Raw genomic sequence first — 18,997 nt, forward strand, 5'->3', positions numbered from 1 at the left:
ATGGCAAATCTGTTCCTGTAGGCACAGTCGTTTTCTCTCTTTACTTCTGCCTGCAATATCAATGTTTTAGTGTGTTGCTATTCATCTCATATTCTTGATACACAATTATTCTAGCTCTTCTAACAGCACACAAACATCTTAGCGCATTTACAGTCATAACAAGCAATTCCTACTCTGTTCGTCACTGTGTTTCTTTTTCTTTTTTCTGTCTGGATACTAAATCCAGCCACAGCACACAACTGCATATCTTTCTCCAAAAACCAGGAAAAATCAGCTCATTAAGACTCATTTGTGTATTAAAAGCTAACAAAGTAAATATGATCCTAATTAAATTTGAGCAAAAACTGCTGTAACTGACACTGTGATACCAGCTTTTCCATTTCAGCAAATTTAGCCACAGCTTGAAAATAAAGTCCTGCTAGCACAATTTCTGGAATCATGTAATGTGCATAATTCTGCAAGATGGACAACAGTATGTTCAGTTGTTTATATTTACAACACTTGCAAGCTCTTATAGTTAATTATTGGTCTGATTTTATTTACATGCAAGGTTGAGTTACAGTGACTATTGACTGAATCCTATGCTATGTTTCAATTTAATTGACATATAGAGAACATAACATTAAACTTTTGTAGCTACTTGACACTGAATTTAAATGGAAATTTGTTAAACCAATATGTCCACAGAGTGCAATTGATTTTAAATTGCATAAGAAGCAAGGTAGAGCCAGGTTACAATTATGCTCCAACTACAATATTGATGCTGGTTAATCCTCCAGAGAAAGTCACACAAGTAAATGAGGGGGAAATGCCATTTTTGTTCAAGGGATCAATTTGGTGTTCAACTTTAAATGTAGTTGACAGGACCATTTTTGGACATGGTTCACGTCAATCTGTGACAGAAAAAGTAATAGATTAATCATTGGTTCAATTATTCAGGTTAATCAGGTTAATTATTTGCAGTTTAGAGATTCAGTAAAGAGGCTGATGGACAAAAGTAAATACAGTTTGCATTGCAAGCTGCCTGTAGTGCAGCTGTAGCTTGTCTTCAGAAATAAGCAGATGTGGTCATTTACCCAAAAAGCCACCAGAAGAGTTCTCTTTTGATGCCTCCTAAACAAGCTCTACAGGGGCAGTAGCTTTGTTCTTTAAGTGCCGTGGGTTTTATGGTGGGGTCTTCACACAGATGCCATTATACCATCAAACTACCGTCTTGGGAGTTTGGAGGTCTGGTGAAAACCTCAGACTCTGTTGTGTTATTTAAGCCCTTCTGTAGTGTCAATAGAATCATCCAAATGTGAGGATGCAGTTTTTCCAAGCCTGACATTGCCTGATAACTCACTTTACATATTACTGGTTTTAATGTTGTGGCTGACAGTCATGCATTCAAACTTTACTCTTTTTATAGTTGATTTTTTTCTTGCAAAGTTTTTTTTTAAATTTATTTATTTATTTTATTTTAATTTAAATAAATTATCTGCAAACAAAGTATAGCAATGGTTTCTAAACTTTTTTAATGAATTGCTGAACATAAAATAATCAAAATATATAAATTACATATTTGCATGTTTGACTTTGAGATAGAGGCGCTTTAGTTAATCTAAAACTCCTTTCTGCTCTGGCAGGGTTTCTATTGGATGCTCCATGTTTGTCTGTTTTTGTAACTTCCCATCTAAAGGACCGACAATCTTTGTTATCCAGATTCTTTCATCCCACTCTGGTCACAATCAGCCATTATGTAGATTAAATTACTTTTATTTTGTTGGAGGTTTCGCAAGGATTTGGAGCATCATCACTACCAACTGGTAAGAAGTGTGGTCCAGAATGTCAGATGGGATGACCGAATGGTTAATCGTGTCATATATGAAATGAGTAATCCTGCGGCCATGCTCAAAATGTAATGCTTGACAACTGTCAGAATTTACATAAATAAGTATGATAAAGTGGTGTTTTGTTGAATATGTTCACCCCAGTGATGAGGTAATTAAATGGCTTAAATCAGCTTCTTTTTCTAAAATTGCTATTTCGATTTTTTAAAAATAGCACTAGAAACAATTTAGTTTCTGGACATCCAGTAATAAATGCTGCAAATGAAAAACTTGCAACTGTCAGAATCTTCAGGAGGATAAATGGTTTTTGGTGGATTAATGCATTGATTTTAACAGCCCTAACAAAAACCCCAATTTATTTTAATGAAGGAATATTTTTTACAATGATCTTGTCACCCCTGAAATTAACCTGGGACCCTCAGTCTGGGAAAGGCTGATATAGAATATAGAGTACAGAACACCTCCTTAAGTAAGCAGACATGATAGTGCTAAACAAATGTTCAACCAATTTCAGCAATTTTGAGTAAGATTCATTTTCAAATTTTCTATTAATTAGAAAGAACCAACAACATGATGCTGCCATTATAGTCCATCTGCGGCTCTGCTCTCTAAATGATTGGCACCAGCCTTTGAAAAACCCATAACTCCGGACCATTAGACAGAATCATAGCATATTAGGAATAAACTGTGATTTGCTGAGCCCTTTTATGTTGCGCTCTGTAATTATACTCTATCCCTCTCCTGACATTAAAGAGGAAGCTGCGACCTGGAGGTTTAACCCTCCATTTCACTTCTCACTGAGAAACACTCCTTCTATACTGAGTCACTCCGAGGGCGTTGATGATGAGGTTTCACAGTGGATCTGCTCTGATCCATATTAAAATCCCAAGCATTTTAATCTTTAGTACAGAATTATTCCTCACATATATGAAAATGGACAGCTAAAAAAAACAAAAAACAATACATTGACATGAGGCATGCAAACTCTCCCCTGAAATCTTCATATCCTCTGATACACAGCATCATATATGAGCCTTTAAGTCTCATATGATCAGTTGGGTGGAGGCTGCGTAATGGAAACAAACACCATGTATTTTGCAAAAAAGCTGCTTTAAACTAAGATGTTTCTCTATGAATTTCTAAGCTCAAACCTCATGGTGTACAGTTTAGTGTGGTGTTAAAAACTTGAAATGCATAACCAACACCCATGTAAACAGTTACTTCTGGAGATGGAAAGCTTGTCTGTTTTACCCTTCCTCTTTGGGACAAGATATTCTTAGATGAGAGGTGCGGTGCATATTTAATGCATTATCACATTTTCAATCTTAATTAACCGAGAGGGAGGAAAAGAATGGCAGCTGAGGGGGAAGATAGTCATGTGATGTATGGAAGAGCAGAGTGGGCTTGATACCAATCTCTCATTCCTCTGTATCCTAGATCAGATAGTGCTTGGGGTAGACTGTAAATAGGTCAGAAAAGGCAAGGATGAAGACATGCAGATGAACACCAGCTGTGCAGTACAGTGAGAAGTGTGTGCGGCCAGACTCACAAGGAACAAGAAATCATAATGGTCCAAAGTATTTCATTCTGTCAAGCCCCAATTTGGTTGATTACTAAAAGTGCAGGGGAAAAGATGGATCCATTTAGTCATTTACCAAACCCTACTGACCCGATGATAACGGCTTATGGTACAGGTTATGTAACAATCACATCTATGCTCCAACATTTGAAGTACACACTACAAAGTATTAATGTAATGGTGCAAAAAGGCTGCAATGGCACTATCTGCCTACGTCTAATGCTGTATCACACTCACAGATCGATCATTTACATACTTATTTTTTTACCATCAGCATGCCGAACCTCAGATTTCTTATACGTGCACAAGAGCAAACAGTGAAAATAAATAACAGATTGTGCCCTTCACTGTGTCTGACTCTGGGCTTTAATGCCAGTGCAGTTGTGCGATTGGAATTTCCACATCTCAAGAGCTGTTTAATCACAGTGCAGCTAAGAGGAGAGAGGCACAGATGCAAACATCTAATTTGTTGAGGTGACATAAGGTCTCAGAGGGGATAAATGTCCCTCTGAGATTAATGTATTCTTAGACGTGACAGAGAGGTAACAGTCACAACCCACCCTCTTATTCAGCAGCATGTGACTCGTGTGTTACAAAGTGGGATGATAATGAGAGATTCCTGTTGTGTAAGACTGTTGTAATGTTCTAAGGAGAAACCTCACGGGATGAGATTACAGAGCAAAATCTAATGTCTCACATCCTTAAACGAAGATCATATTGCCTTTATTCTCTTTTGTTTTTCTTGACGTAGATGATTTACAGTCTGATTTTAAGGCTGAATGGTTTCCCAAATTTTTTTCAATGTTATTTTTTACATCATCAGCATTAAAAGTAGCAACAGGTTGGAGAAACTGTGGCTGGATTCCATTCAGGGATGTATCCAGAATTACCCTCACCATTGTGAACCTTTGTTTTTCCATCTTCACCTCTATTTGGTCACGACTGACTGTGAGAAGGTTCACTGTACGACAACTAACACAGATTACTTTTACATGAAAATGTAACTAAATTCAAAATACAGATTTTATAGATAATTACACACTGTAAAAATCATTATAATAGAATAGAATAGAATAGAATAGAAACTCCAGCCACAGTACACATGCATATCTTTCTCCAAAAACCAGGAAAAATCAGCTCATTAAGACTCATTTGTTTGTTAAAAGCTAACAAAGTAAATCTGACCCTAATTAAATTTGAGTAAAAACTGCTGTAACTGACAATATGATACCAGCTTTGCCATTTCAGCAAATTTAGCCACAGCTTGAAAATAAAGTCCTGCTAGGATAATTTAAAGCTTTGCTTCTGGCTTACAAAACAATAACTGAAACGGCTCCCATCTTCCTTCACTCCTTAATTTAGGCTTCCACTCCCTCTCCACAATTACGTTCCACCAGTGAAAGACACCTTGTGTTACAACCACTTCGTGGGACTACATCACTGGCCAGACTCTTTTCCTCTGTTGTGCCACAATGGTGGAATGATCTCCCAAACTCTGTCCGCTCTGCAGAGTCCCTGTCTACTTTTAAGAGCAAGCTGAAGACTCAGCTCTTCAAGGAGCACTTCAACACTTAGTATAGCTGTATTTAGTGGAAAGTTGGAGAACTTAGCCCAGTTCTTTGCAACAACCTTTATGGTATTAATTCTTGGTATTTTAACATAGGTTATATTATGGGGTGGGAAGGGAGTAAACAAAACAAAACAAAAAAGCCTGTATCACTTCATGGAAGGACCTGCGTCCAACTGGACAGTCCACTACCACCTTCCTACGACGTCCTCGCCTCTTTGATTTCCGTGCTTGTGTTGGTCTCACTCATATGTAAGTTGCTTTGGATAAAAGTGTCTGCTAAATGACTGTAGAATAGAATAGAATAGAATAGAATAGAATAGAATAGAATAGAATAATTTCTGGAATCATGCAAAGGGCATAAATCTGTAATATGGACAATGGTATGTTCAGTTGTTTATATTTACAGCACTTGCAAGCTTTTATAGTTAATTATTGGTCTGATTTTATTCATAGTGTTTGGAACAAAAACTCCAGTGAGTTATAAACCGCCTTGTGTTATTATATGAAGTCTAGCAGTGGACACATGAGCAGTTACCTCACTCAAATGGATCTCTATGGCAACATGGGGAGGCAGGAACACGCATGGGCAACGCAGGCATGCACCACTTGAATAAGAGTTTTACACAAAGACATACACAGCATGGCTAATGCAGGAAAGCCCATTGCCACAGTATAGTAAAGTCATTTTGTGTCTGGTATTTTAAATGTAATGCGTTACTTTAATTTGTTACCCAAAAAGTAATATTTACTGCAAACCCCAACTGCTCACAATGAACTCTGTTGTTTCTGCAGTGTGTTGAACAGAGCAATGGTTCTCTACCGTTTTTCAATGTTGTACCCCTTGTAGAACAATTTCTTAGCCAAGTACCACTTAAAACAGAGGTGTCAATTTACATTTTAGTTCACTGGCCACATGCATTGCAATCTCCAGTGGGCCGTAAAATAGTAAAATAACAGCATCATAACTTATAAATAATGAAAACTCCATATTTTCTCTTTGGATTAGTTTACAGAAGTGCAAGTAGAAGCTCAAGGTGTTAATTTTTAATGAGCAATCCCTTTAAAAAATATTATGAACAACCTGAAATTTCTGGAGAAACATAAATGAGGCTTCATCTATATTTGCCTCAGCCACACATATTTGATACATTTAATTTTTAATTAAATTTTTTTGACATTTTTTTTATTTTTCATTCATACATAAAAGACGTGTAAAAGATGTAACTTTTATTAATATCATTATTATTATTATTATTATTATTATTTATATATATATATATATATATATATATATATATATATATATATATATATATATATATATATATATATATATATATATATATTTTTTTTTTTTTTTTTTTTTTTTTAAATTTTATTTCATGTTTGAACAAGTGATACCTCTAAGCTTGCTTTCTCACATACCCCCTGGAGTTTCTTCAACTACCTTCAGGGATACATATACCCCTATTTGACAAACACTAGTACAGAGCATGTGAAGATTAACTCATTATTTTCAGCAGCTTGTGCAGCATTTTTTTCTGGACAATCTGCTTCAGAGTTATTCCCAGCACAGACGCATCCTTCTTGATTACTGTATTCAGTATCTTTAAGGGCACATTCACAATGCTGCTGGTTGGTTCACTTAAACAGACTGTAGTCTGCCTTCCGGGACATTCATTTGGTGCCGTATGAACACCAGCCACACTGATGCAGATCAAACAAGTAGACTCTGGTCCACTTGAAAGCCAGGATCTTATTCATTGATTTTCTTAACTTAACATGTCTGTATGATGGGAGGAAGCCGGAGTACCCAGAGAGAACCTATCCATACACGGGAGAACACTCCGACTCCACACAGAAAGTCCACTCAGGATTGAAGCAGCAACCTTCTTGCTGTGAGGCCACATTACTAAACACCATCTTAGTTCGCTTGCAAACAGACTAACCAGAAACCAAAAAGAAATTGAACTCTGCCAACTGTAACAAAGGCATCAAGAAGAAGAAGAAGGAAGCGATGCAGATTGTTGTTTGGAAAGGAGAAAATAATGCCTACTGCATGTTTTCAGAAAACACATGTTCTCCACACCAGAGTGAAAGAACCCCAAAAACGAGAGTCCTGCATTAGTCCAGTTTTTACCAACCAGAATTCAAAATGATGACCAAAGCTCCCCACTGAAATCTGGACCTGACCTGACCCATATATGTATAACCTCTGACCTGACCTGAAGTATTGTAAATGAGCTACATCCCTCCCTTCATGACATACTTTTCTATACTAGTTTGTATATTTAGCTATGTGATTAATGTTTTTTTGTCATCAAAATAAAAATTTTCAAGACTTAAATTATCAAGGTCAGCCATACAAGACATGCCTCAAAACCAGCAGCAGTGAAATATCTCACCCGCTGCTCTGAACATGTGATTGCAGTGCTTACTTTAAAAATACATATGTAGGGCTTTACAATGAAGGTAACCCCAGGGCCTGCACATAAAACTAAAAAAAAAATAAAGAAAAGTTCACTTTAAAAAGAAAAAATTTAAAAAAAAAACAAAGAAGAGAAATGATATCACTTATTAATTGATATGATTGTAACTATGACATAACTTTGCCTGTGCAGGAGAATTTCAACATAGCAAACAGTTGTTTTAACAGTGGAACAATGTCCTTGCGGTTTGGTCTGTTGGATTTAAGTGCAGTTCGATCACAAACCAAAGGAAGGAGTGAAATCTTTCGGAAGTCCCCACCAACTCAGATCAAGTGCCCCCGAGTGAAGATGTGGCAAAACTGATTGCACTTTTCACAACAGACTTAAAGAAAATCAGCCACATCTTGGTGCAGACATTAAATGACCCCAGTTACATCAAGAAGTTTACTTTCTCTTCTTGTAGATGACCTCTAGTATGTTGTCCAGCTGGACTCTTGTTTATTGTTGTTCCTCTTAAGTCAACAATCATCTGTTTTATTTTGATTTTGTTTAAATGCGGTGATTGTTTTTGCACCATGCCACAAATAGACTGACAAGTTGTCTGCACTCAGCTTCTCGTCCATCACTGATACACTCTGATACATGATACATGATACACACTGATACATGTGGAATTTATGGAGCTTCTCACATAACAGCGGCTGAATCACATTAAGAAAGCTTGAGAAAACAAAGATGAAAGTCCAGATGAGAGTGAGCTCTCCGAAACAGGTAGATGATGGCGTCTTCAATGCCAAGCCCATTGCAATAAGATAACTGTAATGGCTCCTGAATGCTGTTAACTTGCTTATCGAGGTGAGCCAATTAAATCAGTCTGATTTAAGTCCCTTTAACTTGAAGCTGAGAAATGTCTGACTTTCTGACTTCACATCCCTCATATTGTTCTGTTGGAGGTAACTTTCTGAAGTTCTCTTTGCAATTCCTCACTTTTTTTAAAGTTATTTTATGTAGTCTTTTATAGCTCCCTGTCTACCTTCTTTAAGGGTTTTCTTTTTTATATTTAGCAGCCTTTCCAGGTCATTGGTGATCCATGGTATGTCAATGGGAAAGCATGTCACTATTCTTGTTGTCCACACAGAAGTTAATATGTCACACACTCAGTCATAGAATAGATGTCATCTCCATGTGGTCCACAGAGGACCTCCCTAAAAGCCCCCTCTCAGAGCATCTTCAGCTTCATAAGACCAGGTTTTAATAGCGCAATGACTGGCTGCTGCTGATTGATGGGCTTACGGATGGAGGATGGAAGAACTAAATTAAGGTCTGATCTCCATTTGCATGAAAAAGATTTTTTTTTTCTCTGGTGGAGCAGCTGACAAATGGCCTAACAGTGATCAAACATTCTTTGTTAACATGTGTGAGAAACTGTTTTTTTTTTCACTTCACCAGGACATTTCAAAGGTTTTAATGTTTTCTGTTTTCAGTATTTTTTTTTGTTTTGTTTTGTTTTATGAAAGTGTTTTTTTATAGAAAATGTGTCCAAAGTAAGGTAAAAAAAAAAAAAAAGTCACTTCACAGCAGAGTGTAGCTGTCACGTGATGTTTCATTTAACCATATAGCCTACATCATATTTACCTCGTCTCATTAAGGTGTTGAACACCCTCACTGGCAAAAGTTTGATGAGTTTTGAATCCCCCACAGGTGCAAAGCCCATCCGAGGCTAAAGGAGGAAGAGTCACTCACACTTTCTCCACAGTTTTTTTTTTTTTTTTTTTTACAAACACCCAGTTACTCTGTCCTCTCTGTGCTGCAGCTGTCTCCTCTCCCTCCCTCACACCAGCTGTGAGAGACAGGATGATATAAAGTGAGTGTAGAGAAGGAAACGCAACAAAAATCCCACTTAAAAATATTTGAAATGATATTGAAATCATGGCCAGGTGCATGTCTTCACTTCCAAAAAGAGGACATGCCCCAGGTAAAGGAGGGCATTTGGATGGCTGTTGCACAAGAAAGAAACAACTATAATGCCTGAATAGTGGATGTGAGAAAGCATGCATGTTGCAGGTTTGAAATCTGGATAAGGTGTTGTGTTACATTAAAATGAATAACACTCTTTGTGATTAGCTAATTGCAACATTATAAATTGTGATTTCAATTTAAAAGTCATTTGTTCTACTTAGGCGGAGTCAGATTTTAGGAGTGGCATGTGACCCACCTAAAAAGTTTAATAGTGCACAAAAAAGCCCTGCATGTGGCTAGAAAAGATTATTATTCATCATTGATAGAGGAAAGCAAGAACAACCCCAGGTTTCTTTTCAGCACTGTGACCAGGCTGACTAAGAGCCATGGTGCTGTTCAGCCATCTATTCCTTTGAACCTCAGCTGTGATTACTTTGAGCTCCTTTGTAAACAAAATAGTTTCTATCAGGAAGGAAATCTGTAATAACCTTAACACTACTAATGCTATTTCATCTGCAGCAGCCATAGAGACGTCTTTAGAAGCTGATTTTCATTTGGACCGTTTCTTACATGTACAGCTCTCCGAGTTAAGCAACATAATAACTTCATCTAAACCTTCAACCTGTGTTTTAGACCCCATCCCAACCAAATTATTCAAGGAAATATGTTTCTTAAGCAATACATCTGTACTGGACCTGATTAACTCATCTCTATAATTAGGATATGTACCTCAATATTTTAAGACAGCTGTAATTAAACTGTTGCTTAAAAAACAACTCTGGATCCAGGAGTTTTAGCTAATTATAGACCAATATCAAATCTGCCCTTCTTGTCTAAAATTCTTGAGAAAACAGTTTCAACATAATTATGCGCCTATCTGTGCAGAAACAATTTGTTTGAACAGTTTCAGTCAGGATTTAGAGCTCATAGCACAGAGACAGTGCTAGTGAAAGTCACTAATAATCTTCTCATGGCCTCAGATAAAGGACTTCTGTCTGCTCATTCTTTTAGAGCTCATTGCTGCATTCGACACTTTCGATCACAATATTCTGCTACAGAGGCTGGAACATGTTATTGGGATTAAAGGGATCGTATTTGGCTAGTTCCAGTCATATTTATCTGCTAGATTTCAGTTTGTAAATGTAAATGATGAGTCTTCCTCTCACACCAGGGTAAATCATGGAGTTCCTCAGGGTTATGTACTTGGACCAATACTTTTCACATTATACATGCTTACTAAGGGAATCATGTATAATGTGGTAATGTATTATCATCAGGCAGCATGGTATAAATTTTCATTGCTATGTGGATGACACTCAGATCTACCTTTCCTTGAAGCCAGATGAAACCAATCAGTTTCTTAGATTACAAAGATGTCTTACAGAAATCAAGACCTGAATGACTCTAAATTTCCTCCTTTTAAACTCAGACAAGACAGAGGTCGTTATCTTCGGGCCTGAAAAACTTAGGATAAAATTATCTAGTTATGTAATCAATTTAGATGGCATTAATCTGGCCTCCAGTACCACTGTGAGAAATCTTGTAGTCATTATTGACCAGAACTTGTCTTTTAGCTCACATTTAAAACAGGTTTCTAGAACCGCCTTCTTCCACCTGCGTAATATTGCAAAAATTAGGGGCATCTTGTCTCAGAAAGATGCAGAAAAATTAGTCCATGCCTTTATTACTTCCAGCCTGGATTACTGCAATTCTTTATTTATGGGTTGTCCCAAATATGCTCTGAAAAGTCTCCAGCTGATCCAAAATGCTGCAGCGAGGGTTCTGATGAGGACTTGCAGGAGAGATCTTATATCACCAGTTTTAGCCTCTCTACACTGGCTCCCTGTTAAATCCAGGATAAAGTTTAAAATTCTTCTCCTCACATATAAAGCTCTCCATGCTCAAGCTCCATTGTATAAAAGATCTTACAGTTCCATATATTCCAAATAGAGCACTTCGCTCTCAGACTGCAGGTTTACTTGTGGTTCCCAGAGTCTCAAAGAGTACTATGGGAGGAAGAGCCTGTAGCTATCAAGCTCCTCTCTTATGGAACCAGCTCCCACTGTGGGTTCGGGAGGCAGACTCCCTCCACACCTTTAAGATCAAGCTGAAAACCTTCCTTCTCCATGATTCTTATAGTTAGGATATGAGCAAGTCCTGAGTTGAAGTCTCCATGTATGGGACCCAACTCTCCAGGTTATGCTCATTGCTCTTATAGTTATGGGTAGTCTAGCCATACATTACTTATGTAGCAATGGGGACGTCACCTGATGCACTGAGAAGTACCTCACTCTATTTCTCTTATATATTAATGTATGAATATATGCCAATATTGCCATCTCTAACTTATTTCTCCTTTTCTCAGGTCTTCCTGAAAAAGTGCAGTTGTACATGTTGATCTGTCATTCCTGTCCTCTCCATCTCAACCAGTCAAGGCACATGGCTGCCCTCCCTGAGCCGGGTTCTGCTGGAGCTTTTCTTCCTGTTAAAGGGAGTTTTTTCCTTCCCACTGTCACCATGTGCATGCTCAGGATGGGGGATTGGATTGAAGTCATGATTTGATGCAATCAGTTGGTTTCTATAATAGGGTAGTTATGAACTGGCTTGAAATGATGTTGATTCGTGTATGTAAAGTGCCCTGTGACAACATTGTTGTGAAGTGGCGCTGTACAAATAACGTTGAATTGAACTGCCCCACAGACTCTGTTCTTGCTTATCAGTACATCTGTACAATTCAGATGGAATTACTGGGCTGCCAGCAGTACAAAGACAGATATTTCAGATAAGCATATTCACTCCGTGGATCAGCTGGTCAAAGACCTTAATGTTCACCTGAAATGAAATAAGACCCTTGTATGTTTTATTCAATACACAGTAATCCCTTCTTGCTCCCATTTTCCATGTTACTCCTCACGGTGCATGGACTAGCAAAGCAAAGGCACCAAAGGGGGAAAAAAATCCAATGCCATGAAATCCTTTAACATCAGCTGTACCAGTTGTCGTAGTATTAATAAGTGTTGTATGCCTGGTTTGAAAAGCCCAGATTAAAGTGTCTGCATTTTATTCTTTCCGAGTCTTCGTTTCATTTCAGCAGATGGGGAAAAAAAAAAAAACAGGAAAAAAAACAGGATTCTCCCAGAAGCCTCTGCTACATGACAGAGCAGCTCCTCTGTTACATCTCATCTGTAAAGAAATCCTTCTGTTCTCCATGAGTGGGCTTAAGCATGTGTACACAACTGCTGCATACTGACAGGTAATGTTTCACAACGAATACAGTTTTCACAACGCAAATAAACTGAAGTACAACAGTGTGACGTTACAGATGCACCATAAGGGCACAAACGTTAGACAGAAATACATAAATAAATCAAATGGACTGGCAGGCTGATGAGGCAAACTTTCAACTACCTCAGATCCCTGTCAGAAACATGACCATGGGTATTTATCACCTGTGGTGAGTCATTTGTTTTTCACACATTTCCTTCCTGCAAATCGCACAGATTTACCTGATGATTCAAAAGTAGCACATTTATGTAGCAGAGCTCTCACACATCCAGCTTTAAAGTCCTCTTCTGACAGAAATAAACTTTTTAACCTTGTTATCACATATCCATATGGTGTTTTTTATGTGTTACAAGACATATTATAAAGCCAAAATTAGCCATCAGCGCTATGGCTCAGGATTTCTGCCTTGAATCTGCAGAGCTAAAGCCACAGGCCATATGTTGTATATAGAAAATAGCACCACCCAATCTTGAGAATCTTGCACTTCCTGGCTGGGGTACTACCACGTTACTGGGTAAACTGGCACCATCTAGGCTGAGAAAAAAGTGGGAATGTTTTGTTTTTTTTATGGCTGCTAAAATTGTATGTAAAACAAGCTTTGTTTGAGTAGAATAGCATGAGATAAAATTTCAAAGTTTGCATGATACCATGGTAAGCTGCATCAGGTTTGTTCTGTGTACTTGGATATGTGCAGTATCACGTAAAAAAAACAAGAGATGACAAAATTCTGCTGTCTCCAGGTTTAAAAAAAACGTTGGCCTATAGCAGGGATTTGCCGCTAAATTAATTCAAACCATTAACCTGAGCGATACCAGTGCATGAAGGAATGCCAAATAAGGTAATATTTTTCAGGGGTTTTATCTCAAGATCACAGGGAGGATAGCCTGATGTTGGCTGAGGTTCACTCCAGAGCCTCTGTACAGCTGAACCGCGAAAAAGTTGTCTGCCAAAGCTGACTGCTACATTCATAATCTAACAACAAATGGTAATAAACCAATAAAGGCTGTTACTCCCCCCGAGTCCCAGAATCATGGCACTCTCAGAGTGAGAGACACATAATTGAGTAAAATTACAATTTGCAAACAAAAATTAGTATTTGTAGGCCAAAGCAATGCCAGATCTTAGCTGCTAGGTCACAACCATCAGGAAGACTGCCACTGCAAAACATATTATACAGCTGACAGCTGGCACATTAGCTTCGGTTTGATTGTGGCCATATGGCCAGTGGTGAGGAGGAGCCATGACCTGAAACACCCCTGGTAGGAATCAAATTACAGAGTGTTCTTCAGAAAGCCAACACCTACAAAAACATGATATTCCTGTAGTGACCATTACTACCTGCCAAGCAGCTGATTACAGTTTATCATTGCATTGACACTTGGATGCATCAAGCACCTGTAAAATGGAGTTGAAGCAGGGCCAAAGGCAAACTTTACAATGTATCTGGACAACATGTTACAAGAAGGTCCCACTGTTTAAGTGGTGTGCCAATGGGGCATTTCCACACTCAGTTCTTGCCATAACATCAAAGAGTCAAAGAGGCATTTTGTCATGACTATCTGACCTACAGTTAGTCTGCATGGGGTCCAACATTTTCTCTTTCCATATTAGCGCTCTGGGTTATTCAAGTTTGTCTTTCTACAAAGATTAAATTAAAACTGCATATCCATTTAGAAAACAGGTGCTTATTTCAGGTTACTTGAATAAGATGTAGCTGATGAACGCATAAGCAGAGGAAAGGTTGTATAAGGGTCCTGTCAGCTGCCGGTCAGAGTTATCAGACTGATGCTCTAACAATAACAATGAATAAGTGAATAAGTGTTTACAGTAATCTAAACAAACCATATTAATGGTTTTACTTGATCTTGTTCAAACAAATGCGGACATATATGCCACGATCAATGAAAACCATGTTCTACTACTGAAATGACATAAAGAATGTCAGGGGCTTTAATATGGTGATGATACATGCTGGTGCAGGAAGAGACAGAAGAGCAACAATGCTCACTTGTCTGTGCCTTTGGTGTTTTCTTGCAAGTATACCTGAGGGGAAATCTGGTGATATGTTTAGACAACCTGCTTCTTCCCCAATGGACAACTTTATTACTGACCAGGCTGCTTGTGGTATGCTAATAATTACACAGCTGAAAAAAAACATCTATGTAAGCTAACTCCATATGTCATAACAGAACTGCCAACTAGCAAGTTGTTTTACTCGTTACACATCTAAATGGAGCCCGCCTGACCCTTAACTCTGCTGTTAATATGATACCATTCTAAAATTATGTTCAGTGGAAATTAATGCTAACCTCAACTTGGCTTTTACAGAATAAGAAAAATTTACTCTGTACTTTCAATTCATCTGATTCCGCTTGGGGCTACAAGGGTGAGAGCAGTGAGTGTTGGCCATCATACTATACTACGAAATGAATTCTGGAACCTCGGGAAAAAAAGTGTTTTCATTTGACAGATTGTCAGTGTAATTTTCTACTAAAAAAGAAATAGAAAAAATAAATTTAAAAAGTAAATCTATTCAAGACACAGAACAAAGCAATTGAAAGATGGATTTGAAGCTCGCAGCACATTCAATGTGAGCTACAAACTCAGCCATAACGCCATATACAGCAAGTCGATAATAGTGCAAAACACGCCTAAGAGTCATAAGAATCACATCTTTCTGTAGTACCTGCTGTGACAAAACCCTGGGAGGCCTGATTAAAGCTGCAGAGTCTGCCTGCAGTCATTTAAACCAACATGCTCTTACTTTATGTTGCATCGCCTAAAGGCACAATGTCAGTTTGCCTACTCAGAAAAAAAAAGAATCCAGCTCCTGCTCTTGTAAACAACAAATAAGATGTTAGACAACAAAAAAGCAGAGGACAGAAAATATAAACGTTAGTAGAATTGAGCCTTCAACACACACACCAATGAAACAAATGGTGTTACACATTAGTCGTGCAGACAACTTAAGTCTCTTAATGGCTTGAAAAGCAAATAATGTAAATGATCCCAGTATGTTTTAATAGAGAATACATGCTCACACACATAGACAGAACACACAGACACACAAACAGAATGCTCTCCATATCTATAATGACCACCTATACGCACCTTTTACAATAAGGTTGAGTAGCTTTGGCCGTAGGTTGCGCTCGCTCTGAATCGAACATGTGTATTGGCCATCATCAGTTACATCCACTTTCTGTATCTGAAGGCTGTATTCATGTTTGTCTCCAACACCAGACACTATGGACACACGAGGGTCCCCGGACCACTTGTCTTCCCCTGCAAATATGATGCTTGAGCGGTTCAGCCAGGCTCCTTTAGACACCCCATCCAACAGGTAGCACCTAAGTAGAAAAGGAAAAACTCTTGATTAGATTGATTAAAAAAAGAAGTGATTCTTACGGTCAATGTTTCTGTACGATTTTATCGCATTAACCATCACAGTGCAATTTCCCATTTCTATAAGAGATGCATGGTATGGTAAATGGCACAAGTCATCATGCTGTCGACTTCTTTCTCCTTTGAACACAAGTCATCTGCAGTAAATTTCTAATACATACTGTAGCTACAAAGGAATTATTAAGGACATGAAAATACAGATAGTGATACATTTTCCACTTCTTTCACATTGATAACTAATGATTGTGGGTTCAAATACGCAGAGGGAAAACAAAACAAAACAAATAGATAAATAAAGTATAAAGCATGCCCCGACTGGCAGTGGCATCAGCTGTGGCATGGCATGCTTCAGCAGGAAGGGCACCATTTCTGGTAATGGGGAAAAAAAGAAAAAACTCTCATGCCACCATGATTTAGCATCTGCACTTCTTTTTAAAACAAATGTCTGTTTGTATGTTTCCTTTGTCTGTCACGCCTCTTAACTGAACCAAGAGCTCCATCTGTGTACGCTCGCTCCCAACTCCGCTCTCCTCCAGATGCATTTCAAAAATTGACATTTTTTTTTTTTTTTTTCCCCATTTTTTAAGAAATGATGTTTCAGGACTCAAGCTGAGAAATTCTTACAGCTCTGAAGAAAAAAATGGGTAATTCGTCTCCAGCTGACACATTTTTAGATTATAACAGACTTAAAGTGACCGAACTGATCAAGCAGGCTGGTTCTGCCATGAGAACAAATCTGGAGTTCTTGGCGCCGATTATCCATCACCCTTCAGAACAAGAACTTAAATGTCAGGTTTTGACTGAGAATTAATGATTTATATCTAAAACAAGGCCCTACAATGCAAAAATACTTTTTTTGCACTTATTTTTTTTCATGACTACTGCCATTTTATCATAATTGGGATGGTCATGTCTCTTAGTCATGACTCTTAAATCAAAGATCATACAAAATAAAAAAATAACATTGCAAAATAAGGTAAAAACAAGCAGTGTATTTGGTATAAAATCTTAATTTCTCACACAAATCCCCATTTCCCATTTCTATTTGTTTTTCTGTCCTTTCGAACACTTTTATTTTGTTATCATCTGTGTATATGAATGAGTTATTTGATGTAACTTAGGGTGGATAATTCCAATATTCAGGAAAAAAGGCTTTTAACACAACTCTGACAATATCTTTCACATGTTTAGTCTACCTTTAATGGCTTGGTGCATTTCTAGCAGACCGTTTTTTAATACATTTAGCTACCATAGATTGGTCATTCTAGAAAGGATACTACATCTCTTTGATGAAATTAACCAGAGAAGAAAAGTTTAAATCGGCAAATTCATCCAGTACTGCATTTGGGAATTTCCTGCATTATAAAAGCAAGCTTTGCAGGAATCAATTATATTATATGTGATTCCTAATCTCCCAGGGAATTTCAAGTCCTAATATGAAAAGAACTACTGCCACCTTTTAATAGCTAGTAAATGGGAAAAATATCTCAAAGTATATGCAACATGATCGCATCATGATTGCTTTCCACAGGCCCCATTTTATCATACAGGATACACTGGAAACAAAATCCCTCTGAAGTGGGTTGCCGCTTAGCTGGAGTTCATGCGCTGCTGTAGTCTTGTGCATCGAGTGGAGATCAAAATATTGGCTGCGTATCTGTTTTTTGTATTGAAATTATTTGGTTGTGTTTCCACCTACAGTGACAACATTAAACTAATATAGCAGTGTCTCATCTAGTTCAAACTTGTAAAACTAATCCAATTCAAATTAAAACCTTTTTTGACATGAGCTCCCACTTTACCTGCCATTTTTTTTTACTTTTTTTATTTAGTTTTATCTTTTTATTTTCTTTGAATTACTAAATAAATCAATCCCACCCAGCCCTATTATCTAGGTATGAGTATCATACCTATTTCTCTCGTTTATATCATATCTTTGCACCTCATATTTTTGCATATTTTGTATTAACATATTTATCACATTTCTATATTATCATATTTTGTTTGATTTTTTTTTTTTTTTTACATTTCTTTAACCATTTGTATTTTAAAGAGCTGCTGCAACATAATTTCCCTTCAATGATTAAACATCTTTTTCTTTCTTTTCACTTTTTTCTCAATTTAATTTCATCTTCATATTTTACAGTCATCTTTCAAGAGTATGCTGCTGAGATATAAAGTGCCTTTAATTGAAGTTAAAAATCTCTAAGGAATGAAAGAATAAATTTAGATGAGATTAGATTAGAAGTACTTTCTATCAGAATCTAATCTCATATTCATTCATCACTTTTAAATGAACGTACTCAGGACACATCCCTGACTGCTAAAGGTGCTGATTAATAAAGAAGAAAAAAATCTTTTTGCCAGAAAATCCTTTTGAATTTTATCTCTGAGGAGCTTTGACTCATATTCAAATAAAAAAATGGAAGAGGATCCAGTTTATGGACATTTGTAACAGCTATTACAACATAATTTCATATATCAATCATTAAAAAACTAAATGTATGGGAGGAAAAAACATTATGATTTCAGTTCAACCACAACTTTTATTTATTGATTGATTTTAAGTCTTCTTTTTTTCTTTCATTTTTGAAAACTTGAAGACCACATGCTAAGAGTCAGTAAATCGTACAATATGATGAGGTTTACATCACTAATCTCATCATGTTAGTCAAAAGGTAGTTAGTTTGCTCATAGTTCAAGCGCTGTCTGAATTAAAGAAATCACATCACATTCTGTGACAAATACTGTAATAATGAGGAGGAAAAGAGGCAATCAAGTTTGGCTCTTTAGCTCTTGTCAACATGCCATGCAAACTGTCAGCACCGGTAGTAAAGCCACCAAGAAAATCAGTTTGGCACAAACCACAAAGCTCTTTACCTCCTATGCCAAGAAAGTGTCTGTCAGGAAGGTGGATTGAGGACAATGCTCTACCGGACAG

The 18,997-nt window shown here is 37.4% G+C and overlaps 1 protein-coding gene across 1 annotated transcript in view; it reads right to left on the reverse strand.

Moving 5' to 3' along the window:
• negr1 (neuronal growth regulator 1) overlaps positions 1-18,997 on the reverse strand; it is a gene marked incomplete at both ends in the record, with an annotated part of 159,391 nt that overhangs the window by 93,851 nt on the left and 46,543 nt on the right. The window contains one exon of the mRNA XM_079245459.1: positions 15,763-16,001. Coding sequence (XP_079101585.1) covers positions 15,763-16,001 — 239 coding nt within the window. The remainder of the gene's footprint in view (positions 1-15,762; positions 16,002-18,997) is intronic.

The sequence above is a fragment of the Telmatherina bonti genome, assembly GCF_933228915.1.
Source record: "Telmatherina bonti genome assembly, chromosome: 8".
Classification (NCBI taxonomy): Eukaryota; Metazoa; Chordata; class Actinopteri; order Atheriniformes; family Telmatherinidae; genus Telmatherina; species Telmatherina bonti.